The following is a 17607-nucleotide window of genomic DNA, read 5'->3' on the forward strand; positions in this document are numbered from 1 at the left end:
GCCCCGGTTCTGCCAGCCTTCAGAACACTCACTGCTCCTGGGCATCAGCTGGATTGTGTTCAGTGCCCTGAACACAAACCCTCACAGGCCTGTATGGCTCCTGCTCTGTGCGAGGTGCACCAGGTGCTTCAAGAACATGCCAGTGCCTGGACCCCACTGTGCAGGCCGGGTGCCGACCCCCCAGGGCCTGTAATGGTGCCTGGGCCACAGCGCATGTGCCGAGGGGCAGGTGGGTGTTCCCGTGGAAGGCCCGCCGTGGTTCAGTGGGGCAGCCCGGTGAGAGCTGGCATAGTAAGGTGTGTATGCACACGTGTGCAGGCCAAGCTCACACACTTGTGGGTTTGCACAGCATTGACACACATGTGCCTGCCCTCCCAGCCCCAGAACACATACCTGGATGTGGCCCAAGAAAGATCCTGGTTTAAATAAATGAAACAAGGTCCTCAATGGAGAAGAGCAGGAGAGCCTGAGCCCGCCAGGGGCCTCGGAGAGAGGGCAGAGCAGGCACAGGGCTGAGGGGCGGGGGGAGGGCGGGGCGGGGGGCGAGGAGCTGCAGGGGGGCAAGGGCAGGGTTGGTGGGAGGCCCCAGGCGAGGCAGGAGCCAATGGCCTAGTGTGCGCGCACATTTGGGGAGGTCATTGGTACCCCCAGGAACCAAAAACATGTGTCCTGCTGCTGGCTTCCCACCATCCTCCTTGCGGCCCCCATGGCCCTGTCTCCCTCCTCCACCTTCAGGGCTCTAGGGCAGTGGGTACTCGTGAGCCCGCCAGGCTGTAGGACAGGTGGACGTCCCAGGGCCCAGGGGCACCCACAGCAGCCAGCCAGGGTCACCAACAAGGACAACACAGAGCAACAGGGGAGGGCAGGCGAGGGGTGGGGTAGCTAGGCCCCCTACTGGGGTCACGGTCGCACTGGCCACCCAGGCCTGGAAGCAGCCCCAGGACACAATGCCAGAAAACCAAGCCCCTGCGGCAAGAAGCAGCCTGAGCACACGATGTCATGACGGTCCCTGCACACATGCAGGAAACGGCCCCTGGCCAGGAGCCCCAAGGCTCCTCCAGGAAGAACGCAGACCCCCAGACCCTGGCAAACAGGTGTTCCCTCTGAGCGGGGCTGAGGGCCTGAGGAACATGGCCACCCAGCACAGGTCCCGCGGGCTTACTCCCTCCCTCCCTGCCACAAGCTCTGTCGAGAGGCTTCTGTGCCCACTGGGGCACCTACCAGGACACAGGGCAGGGCCCTGTCAGCCAGGTGCTGAGAGAACAGCACTGCCACCCACCCCAACCCCACCAGCTGAGCCTGGACCACAGGCAGGCCTGGCAGCAGCTGAAAGGAGGATAAAGCGACCAGAGGGCCATCAGCCAGCCCCTCGCAGCCCCCGTATGCAGCGGGCAGGGGAAGGTGGCCTCTGAGATGGGCGACTATCCTTTGGGAACTCCCAGAAGAGGATGGGGGGTCTGCCTGGGGCCACCCCTCAAGGCAGAGCCCTGCCCTCCCGCTCTCCTCGCCCTGCAGTGTCTGACGGCGGCGTCTGCCTCGGGGAGGCCCACAGACACAGCAGCGCTGGCCTCAAAGACAAGGCAGTATGTGGCTGTGAGCTCATCTCCAGCTACAGACCCGGGGGACGTGGCCCAACCAAGAGGCCAACGGGCACTTTGGTCCTCGCCTGGCAGCCAGGCTGCGAGCCCCCGAAGGTGGACCCCTGGCCTCCCCGGCCGTCGGCTCAGCATCCCGGTGCAGCCTCCTTCTTGGCTGGCCCTGAAGCTGCCAACCTTCAGCACCTACCAGGCCTGGCGGGGCCGTGAGGGCCGGTGGGGTCTGCCTTTATGCAATGTCACCTCCATGTGGGCCTGCCTTCTCACCCAGCTGTCCCCATTTTCCTGGAATGAACTACCCGGAGAGCTTGTTCAGAACACGGGCTCCAGGACCCCCACCCAAACCTCCGGGGCCAGAATTTCCAGAAGGAAGGCCTGGTGGAACGTGGATTGAACACACGCTCCAGGGGACCTCACCCGAGGGGCAGGACGCAGTACAGGGCTCCCCCGAGCAAGACCCTCGACTCTGGCCAAGGGCCGACTCCAGGAGGCTGCGGGCCTGGCAGCAGCAGCGGCCGAGAGCAGCAGGCGCATCGGCACGCAGCAAAGGGGCAGGAGCGCAGCGGGACGGGCAGGACCGGCAGGCAGGCACGGCCTGCGGCCTCACCTTCACCCCTCGCACGCGGAACTCGGCCAGGGCTCTGCTCATCTTGGTGGCAGCCGTGGGGTGGTCCTTGCCGTGGGCGATGACTTTGACCAGCAGGGAGTCATAGTGCGGGGAGATGACGGCGCCCTGGAAGGCGGAGGCGTTATCCAGGCGGATGCCCATGCCCTCTCCGCTCCGGAACACCTGCGGGCAGAGGGGCACCGAGTCAGGAACCGCTCGGAAGCCAAGTCAAGCGCCGGCCCCCAGCAGGCTGGACACAGGCGGGCCTGGCAGGTGCTGAGGGCTGAGCACAAGGGCGCCCACAGGCTCACCCAACTCTGGCTTGTGAAGTTCTGCTTAACTTCTGCTAGCAAACCCAGGGGCACACCGCCTTCTCTAAGAGCCACAGAGTCACTGCTTCCTCCTCCCCGAGCAGAGCTGGCAGGGGCAGGACACGGGACGGGGAGGATATGCCCTGCCAGCCCCACCCTCAGTGCTGAAGAGCCCAGCAGAGCACAGAGAGGGGCCCTGGGCGGGCAGGAGCCAGCCCTGCACCTCTGTCCCCAGGGCCAGATCCCAGCGACCTTCCACTGCCTGCCTGCCCGGCCCGCCTGCCTTTCAGATTCATTCATTTGTTCACTCGTTCATTCTGCAGCGTGTGCCCACCATGTGCAGGCACTGAGGACAGAGCAGCTAAAACAGAGTCCCTGCTGGCAGGGGGCTCCCGGCCTGCCGGGCAAGGGGACAAATGAGGAAATGCAGACCGGTGACAGGGACGCGAGCACGGGAGCAAGGCGAGGAGACGAGGCAGGCCAAGGGGGTTTTGTTTTTAGTGTGTACAGTGATGGGGCGGCCTCAGTGTCCCCCCATTGCCGCCTTCTTCAAAAAGGGAAAATGGGGGGAAGAGGGAGACAAGGCCAAGAAGGGACGGGCGAGCAGCTAGGAAATACTCGGACAAGGGAGGGGGCCGGCTGTGAGGAGAGACGCAGGAAGCCGGGGTGCCCGTGCCCACACGCCTGCCCGCCCACAGAGGGCAGCAGCGGGGAGCATGACCGTCAGAGAGACCCTCTTGGGGACGGACTAGGAGAGGCTGCGGGGGACAGAGGTTCAGGGTCTCTGGGGGCAACTAGCACACACATGTACATCGTGATGGGCACAGGAGGGGGGTGAGCCCCAGCAGGGGAGCCTGCCCCCGGGGCGGGGGACCCCTGTGAGGCACAGGTGAGGGGATGGGGAGCAGGAGGGACAGCCCAGGGGCTTGGGACACCCATTGCACCATGTTTCCGCTTCTGAGGGACACAGGCCTGTGTTCAATAAAAAGGAACTTAATAAAATATTTAAGGGCGAGCACTCAGCTGTGAGCAGGAACTGTCGGCTAAAAATACCCTGTGGTCACCCAGGCTCGGCGGAGCCGGGCGTGCAAGTGGAGGTGGAGGTGGAAGCAGTGGCGGCGGCGGGTCGCAGGGCTGCCCCTTCGGCTGAGGGCAAGGAGTCAGGGGCCAGCCCGCTGCACAGCACTCCAGCCTTGGGGCTGGCTCCCACCTACAACCTGGATCCTTCCAGAAACAGAATCCTGGCAGCAGCTCTCTGCCTCAAGCCAACCAGTTCTAGGCGACTTTCAGGATCCAGACAGCTCCCCTTCCCTCCCGATGTCTCAGAAGCCTGGAATCTGTCTCAAAATTACCCCAGCCCTCCTCCCTGGACGGGAGCAGAACCTGAGCCCCGCACACGTCCCGCTTCCTCGGAGGCTCAGGCCAGATGGGGAGGCAGTAAAAGCAGCAGACCTGGCAGCGGTGCTGCTGACACGCAGGATCCAGAGGTAATCTTAGCCGGCGCGAGACAGGGGCCAGGGGCCAGGCACCCCGAGCAGGCCAGAGGGCCCCGCCCGCTGAGCAGAGGGGAGAGAGATAGCTTTGGGGCACCTCTGCACTGGGAGGGGAGGGGAGGTGCAGGAAGCGCTGGGGGGGCACAGGTCCAGTGGCAGGGGAGCCTGCCCAGCCCACCTTACCCTCGCCATGCCCTCAGGCCCCGGCAGCCCAAGCCTGCCTCTCAGGCTCCTCCCTGCCCTCCACCACCTCCCCCTTTCATCTTCCATGGGGCCCCTGGCTCAGCACGCCCCCTCCACCAGCACATCGGGGCCCCAGTACTTTGCTGCACTCCCTGGGTCCTGCCGTGCCAGCCACCCCCCCTCAGACTGCAGGCAGGACAGAGGCCAGCAGTACTGCTCCGTGTGCCCCTGTGAGAAGAGAGGAGTCAAGGGCTGGGCCTCATCTGGGGATCCTGCATTTGGCTCCACCTCCTGGTCTGCTCCCTGTTCCGCACAATTCACTCCCTGGCTTGCTAGCCTGTGCACGTGGCAGTCTCCCCGCTCTCCCACCCCACCCTGTGAAATGCTCTCCCGGCACTCTTGGACAGTGCACAGCTCCCATGTACTCTAAGCCAGCTTCAGCCCTGCCCACGTGAGGGTTCTCCCTCACTGCCGGGCCCATGGGCTCCCTCGTGCCCCTGGGAGAAGCTGGCCCAGGAGAGTCTGCACACAGCCCGAGACCAGCAGGCGCCCCGTGGGACGTGGGCCTACCTCGATGCGGCCCGTGTCCGGCTGGAAGCTGCGTGCGGGGTCCTCGGTGGTGACCCGGCACTGGATGGCACAGCCATTGATGCGGATGTTCTCCTGCCGCAGGCCCAGGTCGGGCAGGCTCCGGCCCTCAGCCACGTGGATCTGGGCGTGGACCAGGTCCACACTGCAGGTTGGGGAGAAGGAGCGGAGCGTGAGGCAAGGGATGGGTGAGGAGGGCAGTCCACACGCAGACACGGCCGGGCCCAGCCTGCCCTGCCCCTGCCCGCCCTTAACCAGCTGCGGCAACCAGTCGGCTCCTCCCGACCAGACCAGCAGCCCCTGCCCTGCAGCGCCCGGAGCTGGGAACTCTGCACAGTCTGAAGAGGAGGAACGGGGCAGCTCGAGGGCCAGCTGAGACATCTGCGTGGACCTGCTCTTGCACCTCCCCCAAACCGCCCCTCCCCACACTCTGCCCTTCTTCCTTCCTGGGGTCTCTCTGTCCTGCCTCCCCCAAACCCTCCCCTTATAAAGCCTGGATTTGAAGCCTCAGATGGCCTTTCTTAGAGCGGCATGTGCTACACTGCGGTTTGCAAGAGAACGGGGTTGTGAGGGCCAGGCTCGCGGAAATGGGGACTACAGCAGTTGGAGGGTTCACACAGGTGGGTGCTGTGGTCGGGACACCATCCTCCCAGGACCTGTGCTGCAGCTGGGCTTGTGCCCAAGACCACCCCACCCCCCCACCCCGAAAATCTGACAGCACAGAGCTCTCCAAATGGGCTTGGTTTTATAAGCTCAGCCTCACTGACTGCCACGCTCCTAAGGACAGCAACAAATCCAAGTGGAACAGCTGTTAAGAAAAAACACTTAAGGTTTAAAATTTATTGTCACTGAGGCTTGTGGTAAGGACAGCCTGGAAACTACGCTGCCAGATCTTCCTCAGTGTTCCGTATTTCCTGCTAAACCGCTTCGTAGTAGTAATGCTGACTACTGCGTATCGCCATGTCCACATGCCATGGACGCTGGCTGTGCTCTTTCCAGGCTTTATCTCTATAATAATGCTCAGAGAGTCACTGTCACTCCCACCAGAGGAGGAGCCTGAGGGTCAAGAGGCTGCAGCTCACCCAAGCTCCACGCAGCTAGGGATCTGGGAGGAACCTGCGCCTCAGTCTGTGTTCTGGGTGACATAAAACCCCTGCTCCCAAGCAAGCAAAGACTTCTAGGGTTAACAGAGCAGGCTCACAGCGGGCAGGCTCAGGATGGATGACAACTTTACAGCAGCGTGATGGGAACAATCTCATGGAGCCAGAGTATGGAGCGTCCACCTTGACTCAGTCTTGACCTCGAGAGAACGAGGAGTCCGGGGACCTCCGTGCACCTGCCGGCCAAAGGCAGGCGCCCCAGCAGCATCCTCGATCTCACGTGGGGTCAGGGGTCAGGGAAGGAACTGTCAGGAAAGTTCCATGGTGAGACAGACTGGCCCAAAGCCAGGGCTTGACACTTAAATGGCTCAAAGTATCTTCCTTGAAACAATGAAAGCCCATTTAATTGTTTATAAAATGGGCAGGTTTTTAAAAATCTCTATACTCGATGCTTGTGGGAGAACAAACTGGTACAAACAATCTAGAAAGCTGATTAGGTGAGATGCCGCTCATCCTTTGATCCGGTGATCCCGCTAAAGGGGTCTGTCCGCGGGACTCTTCAGAGGCAGAAACAGACTCAGGGACAAAGATGCTAACCGACACGCCCTCAACAACCACAAAGCTGGAAACAACCTAATTGTCTAATACCAGAGCACTTATTCGTAAATAAGTTATGAAACACACAGATGACAGAATAGTATGCAGCCACTAAAAGTATCTAGAAAGAATAACAGCCTGGGGGAATGTCTTCAACAAATATTAAACTTAAAATATAGAATAAAAATTCTATACAAAACATCTCAATTGTCTCAAACTATTTATATAGTAAAGTAAATAAAGACGGAAAGAAACCAAAACATTTAGAGTAGGCACAGGCAATACAGCACAGGGCTGGACAGAGACCAGCTGTGTGACCTTGGGCAACTCTCTTAACCTCTCTGAGCCTCGGTTTCCTCATCTGAGAAATGGGGACGATCGGCACCATGCCCCAGTGCACCTGTGAGGTGCAGCATGCAGCATGGCACAGCCAGGAGCCTCCTCAGCGTCCAATTCTGAATTGTTTCTATTTGCTCCTTTGAACTAACTCCTACAGTAAGCGTGTAATGCTTTTATAATACTCTCCATAAAAAGTAGGTATCTGGATCCCTCACCGCTCTCTACCCCAGCGGAGAGTGAGCTGAGCTCCCGGCCGCCCGCTCCCTAGGAGCCACCTGAGGTGGATGTCACACAAAAGAGGGAAGATGCCCTTCCTGGCACCGCCCCCTGCTGTCGGCAGCTCCTGGGCTGCCCACCGAGCCCCCGGCCCTAGCCCGAGTCCCATGCTCACTCGGTGATCTCCTCGGTGACAGTGTGCTCCACCTGCAGGCGGGAGTTGACCTCGATGAAGTAGTGCTTGCCGTGCTTGTCCACCAGGAACTCCACTGTGCCCGCGTTCTCGTAGCCCACCTGTGGGGCAGCCGTGTAAGCAGAGCGTGGTGAAGCAAGCCCGACAGAGACTCAGTCCCACCCACCGGGTGGGTTCCATATAAGAGACTGCAGCGAACCCTGCCCAATGGATGGCAGCAGCCCGCCAGCCCTGCCCCGGGGGGCGAGCATCCTGAGCCCATGGCTAGGCCCCTGCCTGGCCGTCTCCCCCAGGACTCCACCAGGAGCCTCAGATGGCGGCACCCAGCTTGTCTGGGAAGGGACGTGAGCAGAAGCTCCCGACCGCCCCAGACTCGGCGCCCTCTCCCCAGCACAGGCCCCACCCCCATACACCCGGCCTCTCCTGGACCCTTCTCGTTCTTAGAGGGTCTTCAGAAAGTTCCCCTCTACTCCGTCATCACCTCTGTCTACTACTCAAAGAGACGCCATCTGAGAGGAACCAAGAGATGATGGCTCTAACGCAAAATTCAAGCCTAATTCTAGTTTCACTTCTGGTCCCACCAAAACCACAAACTAGACTTCAAATGGCTCCCTTCGACCTGTTCTGGATGAAACATGGCATAAGCCAATGAGTCAGACCAATCTCAAGGTGTGAATGTGCCTCGTATGAAGTCACCAAAATCTGAACTCTAAATTAGACCCTACCCAACACCTCCTATTAACCGCTGAGGCCCCGCCGCAGAGCACCGACCCCGGCTTTCAGTGTGGGGCAGGTTAGTCATCCGCTGTCGCCTCTTCTGGGCCCAGGCTGCCTAAGAGGTCTGAGGGAGCACAGCTCTGGATGGAGAGCAGGACCAGAGGCCCACCTGGTGGCCAGAAGAACTGAGAGAAGGACCCCTGCTACAGGTCTGGGGGCAGATCACTGCTCGGGGAGCCAGCTGCTGTCTCCCGCCTCCACACCCCAGCAGAGACTGGCCAAAGGAGGACCTTAGGAGCAAATGGGTTGCAATAAATGTGACAAAGGGGACAATTAACACTGAGTGAGAAAGAAACGCCTTAATAATGTTGCTTTATCTTGATGGGATCCACAGAATCTCATCCCTTTTCTTCTGGGGTTTGTTGGTGCCATGCGGAAGCTCAGTCTGTGCAGAGGGGGCTGAGGGAGTGGCTGGCGACCTCTTTCCCTCCCTCTTCTCAGCCTTTCTGTTCTCCAGGCTTGGGCCTCTGGGCCTGGCACCTCTGCTGTCAAACAGCAAGGATCCCAAGGACCCCGCATCAGCCCTCTGTCCTCCAAGAGAGTCCCTCCCCCATCCTCCCAGAGCCGGTCTCCCTGGGCCTCCCTGCTCCCCAGCAGGCACCCGAGTGACCCCTGGCCACGGGGCCTACGCCTGCAGGAGCTCAGAGCGAGCCTGCAGGAACAGGCTCCCTGTCTCCACATGGGAGACTGTCCCCGAGCGCCCCTGCCCTTCACCTGCTTAGCAAGTTTGACAGAGTCGCCTGTGAGCCGGGCCCGAAGCTGGGGGTCCAGGTGGGCCGCAGGGGCAATCTCAACGACTTTCTGGTGCCGCCGCTGGATGGAACAGTCTCGCTCATACAGGTGCAGAATGTTCCCGTACTGGTCCCCTGGGGTGGAAGGTAAAGCGGACTCAGCTTCTGCTGGCATTTGAACACCTCCGAAACGCCCAACAACCCCACACAACCACTGTGGCCAGTCAGGGCCTGCTCCCAGCAGTGATGGCCAGCCAGGACAGAAACTGTCACAGCCGAGGCCTCGAGGCCCTGAGCAGCCCGGCCCCCACAGCCTGCCTTCCTGGCGGAGGATCTTCCTGAGGCAGGCTCCTGGAGCTGTCCCGAGGGCCAGCCACCGGGAGCCCAGGAGGATGGAGGCCTGCTCTGCTCCCGCCTCGCACTGTAGCCCCAGCAATGCTCCCCACTCACCCAGGATCTGCACCTCGATGTGGCGCGGCTTCTCAATGAACTTCTCCACAAACAGCGCCCCGTTCCCGAAGGCGGCCAGAGCCTCCGAGTAGGCCCGGGTGTAGTTGTCCTCCAGCTCCTGGGAGGGCAGGCGAGCCGAGCAGACCTTGAGCCCGCAGCTCTGCCTCTCCGGCTGCAGGACCCCCGCCCACTCCCAGAGCCCCAGGGTCTGCTCTGGGGGCCTCCCAGCCCTCCCTGCTCTGCTCTCCGGCTTCTGCTCACCTCGTAGCTGTGCACGACCCTCATGCCACGCCCCCCGCCCCCATAGGCGGCCTTGAAGATAATGGGGAAGCCGTAGGTGTTGGAGAACTCATGGGCCTCATGCAGGGAAGTGATGGGGGCGTCTGTGCCGGGGACCACGGGGACACCTGTAGGGAGACAGGCACGTGTGGGGTCTCTGTAACAGGCTGGAATCCCTGCTAAAACCCACTAGCCCCCTTCTCAGACAGCCCCTCTTGAAGAGCTGCGTGGCCCCGCCATGGCCTGCCCACCAAATTCACCTGCAGAGATGGCGATGGCCCGGGCCTCCACCTTATCTCCCATCTTGCGGACCACCTCTGGGCTCGGCCCGATGAACCGGACCCCTGCATCCTGGCAGGCTTGGGCAAAGTCTGCTCGCTCTGACAGGAACCCGTAGCCAGGGTGCACGGCGTCCACGTTGTTTTCCTGGGGGCAGGGCCGGTGAGAAGAGAGGAACGCCCCTCAAATCCTGTCCCACAGGCCCTGACCAAACCCTGTGGCTCTTGCACCTCCCCCAGCTCACTTGCTCCGTTCGCTCATTCATTCCTTCATTCATCTGTTCACAGAGACTTACTGCTGGCTGGCATGGAGGGCACATGCACAGCACAGGGAAGGCTCAGGACCCAGTCCTGGCCCTCAAGAGGCCGCCTGGCCCAGCCGGCTCACCTTGGCCACCTTGATGATGTCTGGGATGTGCAGATAGGCCTGCACAGGGGCGAGGCCGCGGCCGATGAGGTAGGCTTCATCCGCTTTCTGCCGGTGCATCTGGCCCGTGTCCTGCTCTGAGTAGACAGCCACAGTGCGGATGCCCAGCTCTGTGCAGGCCCGGAACACACGGATGGCGATCTCACCTGTGGGTGGGGGCAACAGGGGGAGAAGTTAGATTCCTGGGTCCTGAGAGAAGTGGATAGCGGGGCAGGGGTGGAAAAAGAGAGCTAAGGTGGGGCTGGCCGCGTGGCCCCTCTCACCATGTGCTCACCTCTGTTGGCCACCATGACCTTCTTGATGGGCTTGTACTCCAGACGCCGGACATTTGGAGAGGCGGCGGGGGCGGTGGAGGTTCGGCGGATGCCCAGGAGCCTCAGGCCCCCATGCACGGTTCGGAACTTCAGCATCTGGGGAGGGAAGTCAGAGCCGGGTTAGAGCAGCCTCAGCACAGAGGGTCCCCGGGAAGAGTGAGGGTCCCACCTGAGCCCCACAGCAGTCCCCCAAGGAAGCCAGTACCACCACGCTCAATTCCTGGTCAAGCCCAAGATTCCCTGGAGGGCTGACCAACGCAGGGAAAGGAGCAAATTCATACCCAAACGGGACCCCCAGCTTACCCTAGTACTCTGTACGCACTGTAATTTTTACAACACTTGAAGTTCTTAAAGCAATTTCAGAGGCCAGCCAGAGGCCCTGTGTGACCCCAGCGTGTGTACCGTCAGTGTCCTTTGACGCCCTCTGCCAGGCACCGCGGTCCCGACAGCCTCAGGCTTCAGAAGCTCCCACGCCACCCTGACCCCACTGAGGGATGACACGCGTCCCTCCCTCGGGCTCCATCCGGCTGGGCAACAAGGTAACAATGATCTTGAGGGCAAAGCCACATCAATGTGACCTCTCAGGAAGCAAGCCTCCGCTCGGGTGAAACACAGAGTCCAACAAACAGCGGCCGAAACCTTCCTTTCTACTGAGGACTATTAAATACATTAGTAATGAAAACCAACAGAGGGCAAGTGAAACAGGCCGGGCACAATATGGTCAATACTGCATGATTCCATTCACATGAGGTCCTAGAATTGTTGACTTCAGAGAGACAGACAGCAGGATGGTGGGTGCAGGCCGGGGGATGGGAACGGGGACAGTGTTGAATGGGGACAGTGCTTCCATTTTGCCAGATGTAAAGAGTTCTGGAAATGGACAGTGGGGATGGTTGCACAGCAGTGTGAATGTACTTAGTGCCACTGAACTGTGCGCTTAAAAATGGTTAAGTCGGGGCTGGCCCAGGGGCACAGTGGTTAAGTTTGCACACTCCACTTTGGTGGCCTGGGGTTCACTGGTTGGGATCCCAGGCATGGACCTACGCACTGCTGCTCAAGCCATGCTGTGGAAGGCATCCCACATATGAAGTAGAGGAAGATGAGCACAGATGTTGGCTCAGGGCCAATCTTCCTCAGCAAAAAAAAAGAGGATTGGCAGTGGATGTTAGCTCAGGGCTAATCTTCCTCACACACAAAAAAAGGTTAGGATGGCAAATTCTGTTATATATATTTCACCACACCACAAAGAATTTTAAAAAAATTAATGGAGGGTAACTTATATCCCAGAATGTAGAAAATCTTCAGAGGTCAACCACCCCCTCATTTTACGAATGAAGAAAACCAAGGCTCAGACAAGCTTACGAAGATGTGTTCCAAGTCACACAGCTATTCACAGAGGACCCAGCCGGCATTCAGTCCCTCAGCCTGCCCAGTGTTTGTATCTATCTAAGCACGTGACTTATTTCTTAGGAAAGTTTAAAATGCTTGACTCAACCATTTTAAGGAACATAAAAATATATTCAATAAACAAGACACATTTGCAAAAACCTCAATGTTATATTATGGCCAACAAGATGGTGAATGGGGAAATAAAGACCAAATAGAAGAAAAAGAGAAAAGAAATAAGGAAATAAACAGAAGGAAGAGAAAAAGAGGGAAGCCCTCAGATGAGGGGAGAGAGGACAGCCACCGAGCATCGACCCTGAGCCAGGCCCGGGCCCAAGCGGCAAGGACAAGGCAATGGAAGCCTCCACTCTCACAGGACGTCACAGAGAAAGGGGAAGACAAAAGGAAAAACTGGACAGAAGAAAGGACCTCCCAGATCATGGTTAGCGAATGCCCCAAAGGAGAGAAAACAGACCGTTTTGCCAGTTCCCCGGGAGAAGCCAACCAGGCTGGGCTAGAGCAGCCCTCTCTGAGGGCACGTGAGCGGGACCCACGGCGGGAGAAGCAGCGGCCATGCACAGAGCTGCAGGGAACACACCCCGCGTACAAGGAGCAGCGATGGGCAAGGCCCCGAGGGAAGAACGAGCTGGACATGTTCCAGAAAGAGCCATCAGAGAGCTGGGGGGAGGTGGGTGTGGCGTGAGGTGAGGCTGAAGGCTTGGGCAGGGCCCGACTGCCCAGGCCCCTCAACTCCCGTCTAAGCACAGCGGGACGAGGGCAGAGGCCTGAGCGCTGTGTGTCTGGAGAAGATCTCTGGCCTGGAGAGCAGCGAGGACTGACAGAGGGTGCACGCTGGGGGCCGTGCTGGGGCCAAGACGGGATACACAGTGCCTCCGACTAGGGTGGGAGCAATGCAGGCCAGGGAACTGGGGAGAATTTGGGGGTATGATAGGCAAGATTTGCAGAGAGATCCACTGTGAAGAGAAAGCAAAGGAAAAACTCCAGGATGGGCATGGGGGTGGGAGTGGGGAGTGGAAGTGACCTGCCCTGCCCAGCAGAGACTGGAGGACCAGCCCTGCTGGGAGGGGCTGGAGCCCGCAGGAGAGGTCAGAGCAAGGCAGAAAGCCTGGGGCTGTGGGCAAATGGGTGGTGTTTGAAGCCATGGACTGGAGAACAGGCTGGAGAGGAGAGGTGGACCCCTTTGGGACCCACGAACGAGCAGAGAGTCTGGATGAGGAGGAAGAGCCAATGAAGGAGATGAGGGGCCCCAGGAGGAAGGAGGGAAGCAGGAAGCACCGTGTCTGTCAGTTGGGCAGAAGCGTGCGCTGTCAGGAGGTGTGAACGCCTAGAGGCAGAGTCAGACGAGGCCGGAGCGGGGCTGCTGCGCGAGGCAGGCCGAGCCCTGGACAGGGAGGCGGGCGCCCCGCGAGGAACCCGGCTGCACGGACACGGCGGGGAGTCAGCCTTGCTGGGCTCTGGCTCATCTTGCAAAATGGAGGACAATGTTCTTACTCGCTAATTACAAAGAGGATAAACCTGGCAGACACCGCGGTGACCCAGAGATGTAGGCCAACATCGCTGGCACGACACGGACATCACGTGCCTCCTGATCCGAGGCCAAGAAGGACCTGAGGGGTGTTCCTGCCACAGAGGTACAGCCTGAATCCAACCCAGAGACAACATGAGGCCAACCCAAATGAAGGGACACTCCACAGAATACCTGGCCTGTATTCTTCAAACATGTCAAAGGTCGTGGAAGACAAAGATGAAAGAACGTTCAGATTACAGGAGGCTGAAGAGACATAATGAAATGAATTTGCATTTCGAAAAGAAACGCAACAAAATGTGTGATCCTGGACGCATCCTGGATTTCTGTTGTGAGAAAGGACATTAGGGAGACAACTGACAAAATTTAAATAAGGTCTGCAGATTAGAACTAGAGCATTGTGTCAACGTTAATTTCCAGTCCTGATCATTGCCCTGTGGGGCTGGCAGAGGATATCCTCATTCTTGGGAAAAATCACTTACTGCTTAGGGATTTAGGGGAATCGAATCTGCAACTTCCGCTCAAATGGTTCAGTGAAAAACATAAGAATAATGAAGAAAATATTGTAAATATTAGTATTTGGGGAATTTGGGTAAGGGGTGTGAGAGAATTCTTTGTACTGCCTTTGCAACTCTTCTGTAAGTCTGAAGTTATTTCAAAATAAGAAATGAAAAGTGCCATCCCTCTGGCCAACCCTGACGGAAGAGAGAACCGTGGGGAGCGGCACGTGCTCACAAGAGGCGCCGAGTATCAGCTGGGCGCTCAGGGCTGGGAGCATTTGACTTTCGCACCTTCCGGAAAGGAAAGCGAGTGCACTTCAAATGTTCTCCTGTTATCTCCCCCTCACAGAATACTAGCTGCCTAATCCTCTGCTCGCTCCGGATACCCCGCCCACTGGAGGGAAATCCTTTCCTGGAGGAGCAGCTGGGAGCGGGCAGGCCCTGGCATCGACAGCACACACACCAGACAGCAGGCGTGGGTGCGAATCCCGACCTCGTCCTGGGCACCGCACACTCTGCTCAGGGCGCAGGTGGGATCTGCAGGCGGGAGAGGGTCGAGCAGAAAGAGCCTGAACTACGGCAGAGGGTCAAGTCAAGAAGAGTCCAGGCACTCCTCCAGGGCAGCACAGCAACAGAACAATCAAGATCAGTGGCTACTAAAGCGTCAACAGCCTCATCTGGCCAGGAATCACCACATTCAAAAGAGAGCAGTGAGGCGCCACCTCTGCCTATTAAATTAGCAACAGCGCTGTAAACAGATTAATGCTGCTAAGGCCTGTGGGAGACAGACCCGCCAGGAGTGGTCGAATGTCAGGGCAGCTCCCTGGAAGCCACTTGCAAAAGCCACCAAGAGCCTTTGTTATATCTATCTACTTTGGCCCAGTCACTACACTGCATCTAGGAATGCAAACCAAGGGAACATTCTAAAATGAGAACCCAGATGGATGCAGAAAGATGTTCAAAACAGCACTGTTTACAATAGTAGAGTTAGAACCTACTTAAAGATCCAACATTCAGGCATCTATACAGATATTATGCAACCATAAAAAATGACTGTTTGCATAGTCTTGATGACACAGAAATGCTTATGATAGAATGTGATGCTAAAAAATTAAAAGATAAATAATATTATCTCATGATGTGTTTTTTGTTTGGTTTTTTTTTTTTTTTTGCAGGGTAAGATTCGCCCTGAGCTAACATCTGCTGCCAATCTTCCTCTTTTTTTTTTTATCCCCTCCCCACAGCCCCAGTGCGTGGTTGTATATCCTGGTTGTAGGTCCTTCTAGTTCTTCTATGTGAGCTGCTGCCACAGCATGGCTACTGACACATAGGAGGTGTGGTTCTGCGATCAAGAAACAAACCCAGGCCACAAAGTGAACTTGAACCGCTAGGCCATTGGGGCTAGCTTACGAAGTTTTTCTAAGGTAAAGAAAATAACTGGGAGGAACTCTGTCAGCATGTCACTGTCACTCATGCCTATGTTCTAGAATTGGTATGGTGGTGTTCTTTCCTGCTTCTTTGTGCTTCTCTCTACATTCTATATTTTCTCCATTGGGGATGCAGTATTTATAGCTAGAAAGCAAAGTGAAGAAAGAGAGGGGAGAGGAAGACCTTTGCAGAAAGAAGCTAAGAGGAGCTCCTGAATCATCTCCCTAAGTGAGATGAGAGGCTCGGCTTAGATCCTGTGAGAACTCTGCTGCGAGTGGGGCTGGTGCTCCCCTCCCCACACACAGCAGGGCCACCTCACCCTCCTCCCCTGTTGCCCCAGGTGAGCCTGCTGGAGGTCTTCCTCACCGGTCTACAGGTGAGCGTCCTCACAGCTGGAGCCACTGGCACCAGGATTCTCAAACATTTTCAGGGAAGCCCAATCTTTGCTCCCACGTGGGTGGGTTGACTGCTGTGACCACCTGGGCACTTACCCATTGTCTTGCAGGTACATAGATCACTTCTGTCCCCACTCCCACCACACACCCTCCCCACTTCCTTTTCCAGATAAAGAAAGGGATCCCTGGAAGCTACGCCCACAGGGTGGGTGAGGGAGTCTCACCACCAGGCCTGAGAGACCCTTTTGCACACGTTCTCGCACTTTATCCTCACACAGGCTTCCTTGGCAGTCTCACCTTACAAACCAAGACCCAGGCCTGGGCAGTCGGGAGTGCATCTGAATGCCCAGCAGCACTGCGTCCCAGCGAAAGCAGGCCTGGCCTTGAGACCTGAGCAGTCCAGGCCCTGGGGCGCAGGAGCCAGCCAGGTAGATGTTTATAGAGGGGAAAGCTCAGAGCGCTTGGCTGAAGTCAGAGCAGTGGGGCAAGTGGGGCAGAGAGCAGCCTTGTCCAACTGGCAGCCCAGCGCGAGCCTGGAGTCAGCAGGCCTGGGTCTGCCCCCAGCCCTACCTTCCCCAGCTGTGAGGTCTGGGCACCTGAGGCTTCATTTCCCCATCTGTAAAATTGAGTAACACGACCTCCATCCTTGGGGGCCCTGAAGGGACTCACCGAGCCCCCCCGGGCCAGTGCACCCTGAGTGTGATGCCTCAGGCGATAAACACCGGCTGCCATCACTACCTTCCCACTGGCCTTTCCTCCCAGATGAGTGCAGGGAGCAAGAAGGAACCGCCAGCGTCCACACAGCCATGCACAACCCACACTCTGTACCCACTCACTCAGGGCAGGGCCACAGCACCAGGACAGGAGAGCCCAGAATGTGCGCCACTTGCCCAGTGGCCCTCGCTGGACGAGGAGAGCAGATCGCACTCACAGGAAGACCGACACCCACCAAAGGCAGATGGGGAGTCCCGGGTACAGTGGGCTGCGCCCTCCCCGGAGCACTCACCCCGCACCAGCCAGGCGCCCAGAGCTGCTTCTGCCCAGGGAGGCCACGGGCTGCAGGCTGCCCCGCCTGAGCTCACTGGCCCCAGGATACAAAGTTCTCAGGCTCCAGACTGTTGGAAGCCGGGGCAGCAGCCAAAGCTGGACTCAGGGGACGGGGCACTGGCAACGGCTTCCCGCCTCCTCCAGCTCTGGGCCCAGAGGGGGCCTGGAGCGAAGGGGAGGCCGGGAGGTTGAGTCATGCAGGCAGCAGGTGATTCACAGCCCAAAGCCTGCTCCCCAACCCCAGGGACCGGGAAAGACTGGGAGGGAGGTGGTCTGACGCAGGACACCAGCCAGGAGAGGGACAGCAGACTTTCCGCTGCCACTTGAGTTAAAGGCACAGAAACGTCAGCCAGCAAGCACAATGCAGCCGGAGGCTAGTCAGGAGGGGATCTCGTGTATGAGAGAGGGCACAGGTCACACTGCCCCTCAGAACCTAGACACAGCCCTGCAGCTCAGTTCACGGCTTAGTCACATGTGAACCCTCCCAACCCCCAAGCCAGGCTTGGGACCTGAGGACGCAAAGAAGAGTAAAAATACTGCCTCATTCTCAGAACATCTCTACCCTTCTCAGAACTTGTTAACCCAGCGCAGCCTTTTTCCTGGTGAACTCCCACTCCCCTCCGAGACCTGAAACTCAGGAGGTTTGGCTGCCTGGTGCTTCCCAAAACCCTTCCAGAATCACCTCTGCTGGGAGAAAACCTGCAGGACATCTGTGGGCCACCTCGTGGAGCCCCCCGAAGCAAGGCCTTCGTGGGTCACGTGTGTAATGAGTTCACTCTGGGTGTGCTGGTCTGGAATGGGCCAAAGGGAAGAGCTGAGTGAGCAGA

At 58.3% G+C, this 17607-nt stretch overlaps 1 protein-coding gene across 26 annotated transcripts in view; it reads right to left on the bottom strand.

The window, feature by feature from the left end:
• Positions 1 to 17607, bottom strand: part of PC (pyruvate carboxylase) — a 90459-nt gene that overhangs the window by 12511 nt on the left and 60341 nt on the right. For 23 of the 26 annotated variants that reach the window (XM_023654520.2, XM_070228932.1, XM_070228930.1 and 20 more), the window contains 9 exons: positions 10439 to 10574; positions 10126 to 10310; positions 9720 to 9885; positions 9442 to 9587; positions 9181 to 9298; positions 8714 to 8865; positions 7205 to 7323; positions 4760 to 4922; positions 2203 to 2385 (listed from right to left, as the gene is read on the bottom strand). In XM_023654520.2, the coding sequence (XP_023510288.1) occupies positions 2203 to 2385; positions 4760 to 4922; positions 7205 to 7323; positions 8714 to 8865; positions 9181 to 9298; positions 9442 to 9587; positions 9720 to 9885; positions 10126 to 10310; positions 10439 to 10574 (1368 nt within the window). Of the gene's footprint in view, positions 1 to 2202; positions 2386 to 4759; positions 4923 to 7204; positions 7324 to 8713; positions 8866 to 9180; positions 9299 to 9441; positions 9588 to 9719; positions 9886 to 10125; positions 10311 to 10438; positions 10575 to 16739; positions 16941 to 17462; positions 17572 to 17607 lie in introns of those variants that run through there. The other 3 variants (XM_070228943.1, XM_070228942.1, XM_070228933.1) reach the window with 2 other exon arrangements.

The sequence above is a fragment of the Equus caballus genome, chromosome 12 (assembly GCF_041296265.1).
Source record: "Equus caballus isolate H_3958 breed thoroughbred chromosome 12, TB-T2T, whole genome shotgun sequence".
Lineage (NCBI taxonomy): Eukaryota > Metazoa > Chordata > Mammalia > Perissodactyla > Equidae > Equus > Equus caballus.